The following is a 13,259-nucleotide window of genomic DNA, read 5'->3' as shown; positions in this document are numbered from 1 at the left end:
ACGTTATAAGTAAACACGGCATACAAACGTGTTCAGAGAAGGTCGATGCTATTGTGAATACACCCGCACCGACTACCGTATCTGAACTTAGGTCTTTTATAGGAATGGTTATGTACTACGCGAAGTTCATAAAAAATGTTAGTACGATTTTAGCGCCACTATATGAACTGCTTAGAGCCAATGTTAAGTTTGTGTGGACCAAGGAATGTGAAACGTCTTTTATGTACATTAAGAAGCAATTAAGCTCCAGTGAGGTTTTAGTCCATTACTCCCCATATTTACCTCTCGTGTTGACGGCAGACGCGAGCAGCGTCGGGATAGGTGCCATCATATCGCACGTAACGCCCGACGGAGAGAGACCTATCGCATATGCATCGCGGTCTCTCGCACCCGCGGAGCGAGCCTATGCCCAGATTGATCGGGAAGCATTGGGTATTATTTATGGAATAAGAAAATTCCACCAATACTTATACGGTCGACAATTCACGTTAAGAACGGATCATAAGCCATTAACATATATTTTTGGTAATAAATCAGGTATACCGACTATGGCGGCATCGCGTTTGCAAAGGTGGGCGGTATTGTTATCTGGTTATAGTTACGAGATCGAACATGTTTCATCCCATAAAAACTGCGCGGACGCCATATCACGGTTGCCGCAAACCGGTTCCGTCGGTACTGTAGGTAAAGAGACTACGTACATTCATTTTGTAGAACAATTCCTGCCCGTGACTAATGATAATGTGCGGTTAGCTACTTCTAAAGATTCTCTTTTGAGCCGCGTTATATTCTACGTTCAATCTGGTTGGCCACATACATGTACAGAGGAGTTAAAGCCATATTTTAATAAACGGAACGAACTGTATATAGATCGAGGATGTTTAATGTGGGGTTATAGATTAATTATTCGAACGGCCTTGCGAAATACCGTTTTAAATCAACTCCATGCAAGTCATATGGGTATTGTAAAAACCAAGTCGTTGGCTAGGAGTTATGTATGGTGGCCGGGAGTGGACAGTGATGTGGAAGCGGTGTGCCGGCAATGCGACACTTGCGCGGCAGAGGCGGAGGCGCCGCCGCGCGCGCCCCCGCGGCCCTGGCCATATGATGTGCGCCCGTGGAGTAGACTCCATATTGATTTCCTAGGCCCTATGAATGGCAAAACGTTTATGGTTTTAATAGATTCCAGTTCTAAATGGCTAGAAGTTTTCGATATGCCTAGGACAAATGCATCGTTCGTAATTAAAGCTCTTAGAGCTACATTTGCTCGTTTTGGGCTGCCAACCGAAATAGTATCCGATCAGGGCCCGCCATTTACGAGTGCAGAGTTTAGGGACTTTCTAAAAAAGAACGGTATTCGGCAATCATTCTCTCCGGTGTACCATCCAGCGTCGAACTGGGCCGCGGAAAACGCCGTGAAACTTTGTAAACGATTTATTAAAAAGGCCATGAGGGAGTCTACCGACGTCGACGCAGCCCTACAAACATTCTTGTTATCTTACAGAAATAGCGTCCACAGTAGTACCGGAGAAAGTCCCGCAATGCTACTGCAGCGACGGTCTCTGCGGTCTCGATTAGATCTCTTGCGCAGCGAGCGCGCCCGCGAGGACTGCGTTCTCGACGCGCAGTCGCGACAGGTGGCTCATGCAGGGGGTGTGCTGCGAACGCTCGCACCCGGGGACCAAGTAGCCGCTAGAAGCTACGGCGGCTCCGACAAATGGCTGAATGGTACGGTAGTCAATAGTGAGGGCTCTCGGAGATACATTTTAGAAAGCGGTGACGGTCGACTTTTAAGTAGACATATCGATCAGATTAGGCGCAAATCTCGGTTGTCCGGTGTACCATGTCCTAAAGATGTCATTCAAAATAATGATAAGAAAGATATTGGAGCTCCGTCGCTGGACGGCGTGGGTGAGGAGGTTGCTAATGAGGGTGGAAGAGAGCACGAGACTGTGAGCGAAGGGCGTGTGGTTGACGCTCGGTTAGACGATTCTGGCTCTTCGTGCTCCTCTCTACCCTCGACGCCCGAGTCTCCGGAGACCCGTCCCAAGCGGGTGATTAAGCCAGTGTTAAGATACGGCATAAATTATTAGTTTAGGATAAGTTTACATTTTGTTAAAATTAAGGGTTGTGTACTGATTTATATGGTTGTCAAATGTACAACAAGCTTAAACTATATTTAAAGTAAGTATTACAGAATGTGTCGTGTATGTAACGTATGTATTGTATACCTAAATTATATACTTTGTAATTTTTTATGTTATGTTTCTTATAATGTATGTAGTGATTTAAGTGGGGAGGTGTGATGTATGTATTGGAGAGTAAGATTATTATAAATGCTATGTGGGTAGGTCATGTATTTTGTTGCTCAGTCGTCAAATAAATATCGTAGTGCGAACACATGTTTTACTGGCTCCTTAACCCAGGTTTTACGTATAGGCTAGATAGTCTAGACTTCTCAATTACAAATATAAATATCTCTACAAATTATAGCTAATAACTATTTTCTTATAACGTAAAATTAAATAACATTTAAGTATTTATTATTTACGACCTATTCTTTATTAATCTCTTTTATTAATTCTTTATTATTTATTAATCTATTTAATGACTAGGAAAATGGCACTTAACTTTCATTAAATATTTCGTCTAATTTATAAAATGCGCTATTAAAAAGATACTTTTTCAGATGGGCGGTAAATGTCGATAATTTTTCTTGGTTTTTTATCTCATTTGGTATGCTATTATAAATTTAAATTGCCATTGAGTGTGGGCCGGATTTGTACAGACTTCATAATAATAATAATGACGCAATAACGTACACACTCTTAGCCCCGCACAAGGAAACTCTGTATCGCGGGTGCCATGGCCATAAACATGGACAACAACAAATTACACCCAAACTCACAAAAGAAATAAATGTAGGCCATAATACAAAATTCAAAAATTTCGGCCGATCCGGGAATCGAACCCGGAACCTTCGCGTGGCAGTCCAGCATGATATTCGTTCGATCACAGACGCAGTTAAAAATAAAAAAATAAAAAATTTATAAATAAGTATTACGCCAATTTCTGTTTCGTTTTTGTTTCGTTTATTAAGCACATTATATATATAGACATATATATATATACATATATATATAGAATTTTTCGTAATTTATTTAATGCCATATAAATATTATTATCAAGTAATCTTAACCTTTTGTCTTTATGAGAAAGTACTTTTAAGTACTGGCAGTTGTTTTTTTTTATACTCTATAAAGCTCTCTAGGATATAAATTTGTTTGTATCTAATCGGCTGACGTTAGTCGTTCTTCTATAAGCTAGCTATAATCTTATTAAGATTACGTTTGACACACTCGTTTTGAGATCATAAAATAAAAAGATGAATTTGTCATAACTATTATAACCACTTGTGTTTTATTTATTTCAGATGGTAGACCCAACACGTATACATACACTAAGGCATTAACGGAAAATTTGATTGCTAACGAAATCGGTGCAATTCCTGCTGTCATAGTACGACCTTCAATAAGTATGTCTTTGATATAATTTATATGCCCTTTTATTCGTAGTATCATTTGTGTTTTTTTATGCTCTTCATTAAGGTATTCAGAGACGATTTTAGCCAATCATTTTCTACAGCTAACCAGCCATTTGTAGAAGGCTACACCTCATAATCTACAAGAGACTCCTACTTATAGTGGTCATCTTTTTTACTGATAATAAAAATGAAGACCACTAGGTAGAAGAATAGATAGAAGATGTAGCTATGTAAGTATGCCAGACCAATTACCATTGACCACTACGGTCACCACTACGGGGTGCGTGAAAAGAGCCACTCCGCAATTATGCACGAATCACATTCCTAGTTCATCTCAAAATCAACGAATACCTTACGCCGACAAACAAATCCTTTCACCACGATGGCAAACATTTCCCATGCACAAACCAGAATTATAACAATAATAATAATAATAACGCACACACTCATAGCCCCGCACGGACTTCCTGAAGTTGTTGCCTACTGGCAACTCTACACATGTAACATGCGCGCCATTCAAGACACGACGTTGCGAACCCCGACGCGTATTACACATACTACATGTACAAATAATAAAAATATAAAGATTTTATTCATCAACACTACAACGATACACAAATAACTTAAAATAGCGGCTTAAAATAATTGGCTGTATTAAAGAAATGGTAACAGCCTCAGCAATTTGCTGGTTTTTCAGGTTTCACCTTGTATATAATGCAAAACTACAAGTGAAGTATATTTATCGCTGTAGACACCGCACTTGCAGTTTCTAATTAAATATATAATTAAGAAAGCACCTCACTCACTGCAATTATACACTATTATACATATATGAATTCCAATTAAAATTTTTATACCAAACTACAAATGATACACGCACCGACCATGCAGCAATAAGAGTAAAAAGTTTTACTACATGCCTAGAATAGAATAGGCAGAGAATAAAATTTAATTGAATATTATTAATTATAATTATACTTTTATTTATTCTATTAACCTAGCGGAACCTACATTACCTTTAACCAACAGCACGAACTCTTCTGTAGTTCCAGCAGCCATTGTTTATACATATATTTGAATGTGTATAACAATACATACAATGATATGGTGGTATAACCGTGGTTTATTCTATTTACAGTATTAGGAGCAGAATCTGAGCCTATTCCCGGATGGATCAATGGCTGGAAGGGCTTGAACAACATTTTAGGCAGACAATCCATAGGCCAGCTTCATTGCTGGAAGGCCGATCGTAACGCAGTAGTCGACGTAATTCCCGTCGACTACGTCGCTAATCTTACAATAGCTGTTGCATGGGACGTTCATAGGAGACGGTAAGATGACCTTATGATTATTACTTACTACTTTGCTCCAATAAGATCCCTCGATAAAGACGTTGACGCCGACAGAAAAGAAATTACGAAGTATTGCTCCGATACAAATCGCTTTACCTAATTTGTTTAGCAACGTCCATGAAAAAGAGGTGAAAGTGTTCAACTGCTGTTCAGGTACGAGAAACCCTATTCAAGTCGGGGACTTGCTTGAGATGAATATGAAGTATAGCAAAAAACATGTCAAACGTAAGTTCATCACTTTATAATATTTATTTTATTGAATGTTATGATATTTCTACTACCATGATATTCATGATCATGGCAAAAAAGCCGTCAAAGCCAGTACGAAAATCTGCAACAAGAACATAAAGAAATTCGTAAGATCTGCTGGTCAGTCTGTAGCTCAGTTGATAAGAGCGGCGCTGGTACGAGTACAGTCAGATAGAAAGAATTTCTCTTTGTATTGTTCCACCTTTTTCTTAATAATAATATATCACATTATTTCATCAAATATCAACCAAGGACGTATTCAAGATGACACGAATCACGTACTAAGATTATTTAAATTAAAAATAGCGCTATAACCTGAGCTTCGACGAAATAAAATAAAATTCCAATAATTATTAATACTACGATCGAACATTATCATCATCATCATCATCAACCCATTTATATGTCCCACTGCTGGGCACGGGTCTCCTTTCAGACGAGGTTTTAGGCGATAGTCCGCCACACTGGCCCAATGCAAGTTGGGGACTACAAACGTTTTTCGAAGGTTGTGAACCTTCTTCAACGTATAGCTTTCATCACGATGTTTTCCTTTACCGAAAAGCTCATGATAAATTTCAAATTACATTTCGCACATGAATTCCGAGAAACTCAGAGGTATGAGCCCGGATTCGAACCCACGACTCTCTGCTTGAGAGACAGTAGGTCAAACCATTAGGCTACCACGGCTTCAGATCGAACAACTAGAAAAAATTCCTTCGATCCGGCTGGATTCGAACCAACGTCTTCCTGCAAACCGTGCCAAACGCTATGCCAATTAAGCCATGGAACGAACTAGTGGATCTTACGAATTCTTTTATGTGCTTGTTTCTTGCTTGATCTTTGTTTTTGGTTTCTAGCGACTTTTTGTCGTAGCGTGAGATCTGTGAGAAATCTATTTCTTCACTCAACTAGGTACCTTTATAGCTACCAGTAGCTGACTAGAGACGTCGCTTTGATAATTGTAATTTTTAAGTTTATTGCATGTCACGATGTTTGACCACCATGATATTTATAAACTAATTGAATATCATGGTAGTCAAACATCGTGATAAACTTAAAAATTAAAATATCAATGTGAATAAACCAGGGGGCCTGCCATAACCTTTCCAAAAACAATCTTATTTCAGTGTAAGCTTAAAGTAAGCTTATTATAATATTACTCATATTCGTACCATGACGAAACTGCCATACAAGTAATGTATTATTGCAAAAGTGATTGAAAGAATGATTTCCCAATATTGTCTATTCCTTACTAAAAATAGGAAAGAGATAACTCTATGTGAACTATATAGTGCCATGTCTTTCTTATTTGATGTTCCGAATCGTCTTATCGTAGTATAAATGTACTTAATGTTATTTACATTCAGAGAATTTTGACTGTTAAAAAACGAATAGTATGTAATAATAAAATCTATTAAAATAACGTTGTTTTCAATAATTTTTCCGCATTTCCATGAAGAAAAATAGCAAAATAAGCTGAGTCCCGATAGTCACGTTGTGAATTCGGAATTGTAGTCTAGTGTCAACTGTTAGTTTCACCAAGGAGCATATAAATAGCGCTGTCATAATTTTACGAAATAAACATTGCGTATTTCTATTTAACGAGAAATTATTTCTATTTAACGAGAAATTATTTCCTATGTGCTATTTAATAAAAAATAAACAACATATTGAAGAGATGTATGTAAATAAATAAGTTTACTTAACTTTTAATCATTACAAATCAGTATTAAGACAATAAAACTGAAAATAATATTGTTTCCATTGCATCCGTGTAACTATTATAAGATTGCTAAACTTGACATAACAGCAATATTACTTTAATGTTACAGTCACGTCATTGCACAAACTGCGTGAATGAATAGTCACACAGCTGCCAATAAAACATCATAGTTTTAACATTATAATTAGCTTACTATAATTTATGGTACGAACACTCAATGTAAGGTTAAAGTAATATTATTTTGAGAGGTTGTGGTAGGCCCCCTGATACGACGTCTTCTGGCACGGTATGCTAGAAGACGTCGGTTCGAATACGGCCGGATCGAAGGATTTTCTCTGAGTGTTCGATCTTTGTATTAATAATTATAACAAACTAGTGGAGTAATTTTACAAAAAATAATAGAATATTAATTCAATAAAAAATTAAAAAGTTCTTTATTATTGTTGGAAAAAACTTGTTGTTTTTTGCTACTACGAACTAACATCTGCAGCGAAATACAGGACAATGTTATATACACAACCTACATATATCAACTTTATAACCCCAGCTTCTACAGGCTGTACTCAATTAGTTTTTTTGATGCTTTGATTATGAATCACAAGTATTGATAGGTATTCTTAATGCACGTCGTCAAAAACACTGGGTCACATAATGCACTGGATGTCGCCATCCTTCTTTAAATAAATTGAGAGTTTTGCCATCTCCTGAATAATCACTCTTTATAAGATACGAGTTTGAGAAAGTAATTCATCGATTTTTATTTGAAGGTTAATTTAATCAGGATAGTTGTTAGCAATGGGATAGTTCAGCTGTTTAAAAGACATCAGTTAACAGCTGCACTATAGAGGTATATACTACAATCGAGGAAAAAGACCTCTTTTCCTGGGGCTCTCAGTCATAAAGTGGATGTTATTTTACCTGCCCTTATCCGATCGACTTGAAATTTTGTTATACTATGGAAACCCAATGACATTACAACGATAATCTAATGCTGCAACCAGTCTGCAAACTATCGAACTCCTTTGGTCTTGACGAGTTGTTGGCTTACAGGGGGTGACTTTATTGACTTTTTGGAGTACGTTGTTTGGAGTCAGAGTTTAAAAAAAATCTATTACTTACACTAAAAAATCCAGAACTATTTCGCGGTTTTTTTTACGCGAGGCGCTATTTTGTCAGCTTCATATAAAATATCTAACAATATATTAAGCATGTATTGTGTAAAGCATGGAAAGTAATTTTCATTAATATTTTCAGAGGACGTCTTGATCAGGCCATTTTTCCTAATCGTAAAGAACTACATTGTATTTTGGATTATATTTTTTTTAGTACATACGATTCCCATGTACTTGAATCATATTGTCGATTGTGTGACAAAAACCAAACGTGGCACAAGGTATGTAGTTTATATTAATTAGATTATGGTTGAATATTTTATAAAAGCAAGATATTTCTTACAAATTAATGAAAGACCATGAAAAGTAGAAATGGCCTCGCGGTACAGTTGCGTCAACAATATGTAAATGTTATTTATTCAACGCAAACATATTTTATGTGTCTTAACCAATGGTCCTAACCAACGATATATTATGTTTACTAACGATCTAGATGCGACGTTCCATACACACGCTGTTTCACTGATGTGCAGTGAAATCACTACACTTCAATATCTTAGATTAATAAGCAAAAGAGTATGCTGACAACACAATTAGAAAGTAGGGATAATATGTATAAAATAGTTACTATGGTTACCATATTATATCAATTTAAAAAATATAAAAAAGACTAGGCTGCATGGTCTAAAGATCTTTATCTTTCCGCAAACAAAAGGTCAATGTCATAACATCAGTAATATCAACAACTTTACTGTATTTTCTCTTTTACTTAATGTGTTTTTCTTTTAAGTAGCCTAATAATAATAAATAGTAAGCGGAAAGCCCCTAGGTCGAAGCAAAATGAAATGTATTATGCAACTATTAGGGACTTTGCCAGGAGCTTTACGTCAATTCCCCAACTATGGATCAATATCATTGATAAACACTGAATATTATCTGCCTGCCCAGCCCATTTAAATATAGGGATAAACTGTCACGTCTGTCCACGGTACTACGGTACTGATACTCTTTGACAAAATTGAACACTAAAAGAAAACACTCTCACTATTGATAGTGTGTTGTTGGGAACATTTAGTTGCTGTGAATTTCTTGTCTATAGATTGAAGTCGTTGGTCATAACAAATTTAGCCACAAAATGAAATATGAAAAGTGTCATACCGACAAGGGCATTGTCTCTTAGCTAGAGGCAACGCGTTCATTACATCGTAATTAGTTCATGTACTATGAACAAAGCTTATTCAAATATACATTAAGGTTACAAAAGGTTTTTTGTTTTGATAATGTATTCAATTTCCTTTCAGCATGATTGAAATGCACCGCAAGCTATACAACCTTGTATTTGCGCTTGGATTCTTCGCCCTTAACCAGTTTATATTCATAGATCGCAACGTCAAAGACTTGTACAGCACAATGAATAAAAGCGACCAAAAGATGTTCAACTTTGACGTGGAAAACATAAAATGGGACTGTTACTTTGAAAATGCTGTGTTGGGGCTTAAAAAAAATCTTCTAGACCGAACTCCAGTTCAAAAAATATCTTCCTGATACTTTTAAAAAAGCATTAACACAAATGCTTTTTGAAAATTATCACTACGGTATTTTTACACAATATTTATATTTTATTTATGAAATATATATAAATTATATATATTTATTATGTACCTTATTTATTTGTATTCTTAGCATATTACATTATTACAAAATAATAATATAATATACAAAAATATACATCTTATGTCTGTCTCTCAGAATGTAAGCGTAATGGTGAATGTTACGTGTTAAAATACGACAAACTTAGAACTTTATGTAGAAATAAACTATAGTAAGTACTCTTAAGTTTGCATTTTCTTAGGGTGCGTGCAGATCTGGCGAATGCGCTGCTTGCGCGCTGCTCACGCGCTGCACGCGTGCAATGAAGTGCGCCTGTAATGACATCTCATAATGCGCTCGAGCGGAACGCAAACTGTGGGGTGATTCACGTAATTAAACCGTTACGATATCGTAGCGATTTAGTCGTTAAACTACTTTTTCGTATTCACGTGTGACAGCGAAGTCAACGAGTCCAATTTTAAAGTCGTTCGATCCAAATGTCGTTAAGGCGTATTCTGGTATATGAATCGAACTTAAAACGCCCTAAACGACAAGTCATACGTATTCTGCCAAAACTTTGACATTTCTTTCAATAGACTTTCGACGACCAAATGCCAACTTTCACAATCCAAGATGTCGTTCATTAGTCCTCACGTTTCGATTCTACTCGTTCAAGTGATACGTGAATACCCATTTTGGACATGACTTCGATCGAACGACTACGTAACTTCAACGATATTTTAATAACTTGAACTTACGCGAATCGCACTACAGATCGCACTACGTAATGCTAGTGTGCAGTTCGCGATTCTTTCGCAAAAAGTCGCATTCGCCAGATCTGTACGCACCCTTTGCATTCCTGATTTTATAAATAAATTTTAAATAGTGTAGCCAATAACTACTAAGTAATCTGTGGTATAGCTAACATTAGGCACAAAACAAAAAAAGAACCTATTTCAATTATTTCTTTTACAAATATTTATTTCAATGGCACAAAATGTATACAATCTACGTAAAGCAACATAAACTAAATCTAGTTTTAAATACAGAAACAATACAATTTTAGATGAGCTTTGTCAACACACCAGCTTTGATTTCCATATAAATTGAGACGACTCGCTGTACCTTTCAATGACCAATTGCCATTTGTATTTCTCAGTGTAGCTTCGAATACTCCGTCGCCCGGTTCAGTTTTTACAACAACTAAATATTCTGTCCAATCTTTGTCTGTTTTATCTTTTGTAACGGTAACCATTTTTGAAGCACTTAAAATATCGACTTGTGATAAATTTGCACAACGTGGATGATCCTTCAAAGAATGATTAATTTGCGATACCAATTGATTAGCGGCCTCTTTCACTTTTGGTTTCAACGGAGAAATTTGTTTACTGATATGACAAGAACACCAATGATCCGATATTCCAGCCGCTTTACATGTGCGATTTGTTGGTACGGGCAGAAATAAGCTAATACCTCTTTCTGTCGCATATGACTCTTTTGTTCGTAATGCAATCTTTTTATCCTTAATTTTATCTAAATCAATAAGATCTAACAATGTTTCATGCATATCAAATGGGGTAGCAAGACGCCGACTATTAATCATCAAGTTCGTAAAGGCATCTCGATAAGTATTCTTAAATGAAGGTGGCGTTAATATAAATACGAAAGGTAAAAGTTCCTCTAATCTTCCTTGTTTCGTTGATCGTATTGAACCCCATCGCATTCCATGATCGCTCATTACAATAAATATCGATTTATCTAAATATTTATTTACTTCCAGTCTCTTTAAAAACTCTAAGTAATTATCATCCATAATCATTGGATAGTTTAAATAATCATGGCTCATAGTGATTTCCCAGAAGAAAGCGAACATTTTAGAATGGTTTAGTGTGACTGTTAAACGTTCAACGTAATCCAAAAGAACCTTGTATGAATATTTATCGCTCATACATACCTTTGAATTAAGTTGTTTATTAGTACCAACTTTCTTCTCAGCCTCATACAAGAATGGGTGCATGTAATAGTCGGTAGGTATTCTCACAAAGCCATCGCTAAGATAATTAAATGTCCCAAGGGAGGAGATGTCTTCACCAAATGCTGTATAATAACCAGCCTCTTTATACCAATGCCAAAGAAATGGACATTCATCAAATGGAACGTGATCGAACGGCTGACAAATCTGTTTAACTTCTACCGCATTGTGGCCTAATAGTAAGGCTACTAGATTTGGGTATGAGTTGTCACCTACTTTATTATAACCCATTAGCTCTATAGCACCGTTGTCTAAAAGATAGTGTAGAGTTTTAGGCATGGTACGATGAAAATTCATTCTTGACACGTTATCAATTCCTAAAATTATAACATTGTAAGCGGACTTATTTTCAGGGATTTCTACTGCTTTATCGTGCAAGATAATTTTTTTTTTAGGTGCGAATATATAATACTGTTTGTACACTGTTTTTTCACCATAAAAACACTCGACTGCAACAAACTCATCACTGAGAACTTTTATTACATCGGAAAATCTGACACATTTGTTGTAAACTATCCGGTCATCGATATTATGCGAGTATACATCTTTAACGGCTTTTGGTCGGTAAAATGATTTGTAGCAACAAGTAAGATGTTCTTGATTGTTTATTTTGTAATGTAATAGGGTTTCGTTATTTTTGTTTATCCATAAGTGAGTATAATTATGTTCAGTTAGAGGATAATTAGAATTAGGACACGGTGGTAATTCTTTGGGATATTTAACAAACTCAATAATGGATTCATCTAGAGGTTTCATGACAGGTATAATACATCCCTCGGTATTGATATCAAAAAACTCGTCATTATCAACAATACGCTGATTAAATATGGACTCTTTTCTGTAGTATGTGATGTCACTTGTGTAGTTGTTGAGAAAAAAGAGGAAGAAACTGCCTCCAAAAATAAGAGTTACTAAGAGAAGATACCGTGAGCGATTCGCGATCCGTGGAGAAATCAGATCATCTTCCTCTTGGTTACTTAAGCGCGTGTATTCCATCTTGTAATATCTATTTAAGTTTACCTTTATAATCACTTTATGACCATAGCCATTGGCACACGTCCTATCTATATCAGAAAGACATGAACACTCTCACGGTACTATTAATACTGAATTGTAGTCGTTTTCTTTAATGATTACTTCTCGGAGTATGGAAATCGGAAATTTCATGGGTATACATAAATACGTCCAATCGACCACGCTATTACGCCACTGTTTAGCCATCCTTCTATTAGCAACTGCTGTTTCTACAGAGTATTCAAAGTTGGGTCAATGTGACCTTGTTATAACTTCAAGCACTTTTAAAATTTATTGGTTGCGCCGAGTAAATAACGAGACTGTAACCCAATTCCAATTCACAATATAGTTTTTAGTTAATATTCATTTTCTTCAGCTATTCTTGTATTAGTCATTCGGGTATGTTTTGCACTAAACTCTTCTGTAACTAGAAAGTCTTCGTTAATTATTACGTTTGCAGGACGCTAATACATAGCCAGAGCTCTATTAACTATTGGACGTCGAATAGAAATTTTAACGGTCCTTTTAACAAGCGATCATAAATTGATTTTAAATTGCGTACTACCGTTAAGAAATGGTACAAATTGCATACAATCGTAATATGTTGCTACGATACATTAAAACGTAATCCGATATACAAGAT

At 36.1% G+C, this 13,259-nt stretch overlaps 2 protein-coding genes across 2 annotated transcripts in view; one reads left to right on the top strand and one right to left on the bottom strand.

Annotated features, from left to right (window-relative positions):
• The window catches only part of LOC113227088 (putative fatty acyl-CoA reductase CG5065), a 29,341-nt gene extending 19,816 nt beyond the window's left edge, over window positions 1-9,525 (top strand). Inside the window, exons 6-10 of the mRNA XM_026459961.1 lie at window positions 3,434-3,535; window positions 4,683-4,875; window positions 5,006-5,121; window positions 8,123-8,261; window positions 9,282-9,525. Coding sequence (XP_026315746.1) covers window positions 3,434-3,535; window positions 4,683-4,875; window positions 5,006-5,121; window positions 8,123-8,261; window positions 9,282-9,525 — 794 coding nt within the window. The remainder of the gene's footprint in view (window positions 1-3,433; window positions 3,536-4,682; window positions 4,876-5,005; window positions 5,122-8,122; window positions 8,262-9,281) is intronic.
• A 959-nt stretch (window positions 9,526-10,484) lies between these two features.
• Window positions 10,485-13,037, bottom strand: LOC113226954. The gene has a single exon (XM_026459770.1). It carries the CDS (start codon window positions 12,596-12,598, stop codon window positions 10,610-10,612), a length of 1,989 nt encoding a protein of 662 aa, XP_026315555.1. The 5' UTR covers window positions 12,599-13,037; the 3' UTR covers window positions 10,485-10,609.
• Window positions 13,038-13,259: the final 222 nt, after the last annotated feature.

The sequence above is a fragment of the Hyposmocoma kahamanoa genome, unplaced genomic scaffold (assembly GCF_003589595.1).
Source record: "Hyposmocoma kahamanoa isolate Upper Pololo Valley unplaced genomic scaffold, ASM358959v1 202, whole genome shotgun sequence".
Lineage (NCBI taxonomy): Eukaryota > Metazoa > Arthropoda > Insecta > Lepidoptera > Cosmopterigidae > Hyposmocoma > Hyposmocoma kahamanoa.
The sequence above is the reverse complement of the archived record's forward strand: the minus strand, read 5'-3'. Positions and strand labels throughout refer to the sequence as shown.

What these genes read in the sequence shown, in the direction of transcription:
- LOC113226954 (XM_026459770.1), bottom strand. Translation starts at nt 12,598, where the DNA reads ATGGAATACACGCGCTTAAGTAACCAAGAGGAAGATGATCTGATTTCT.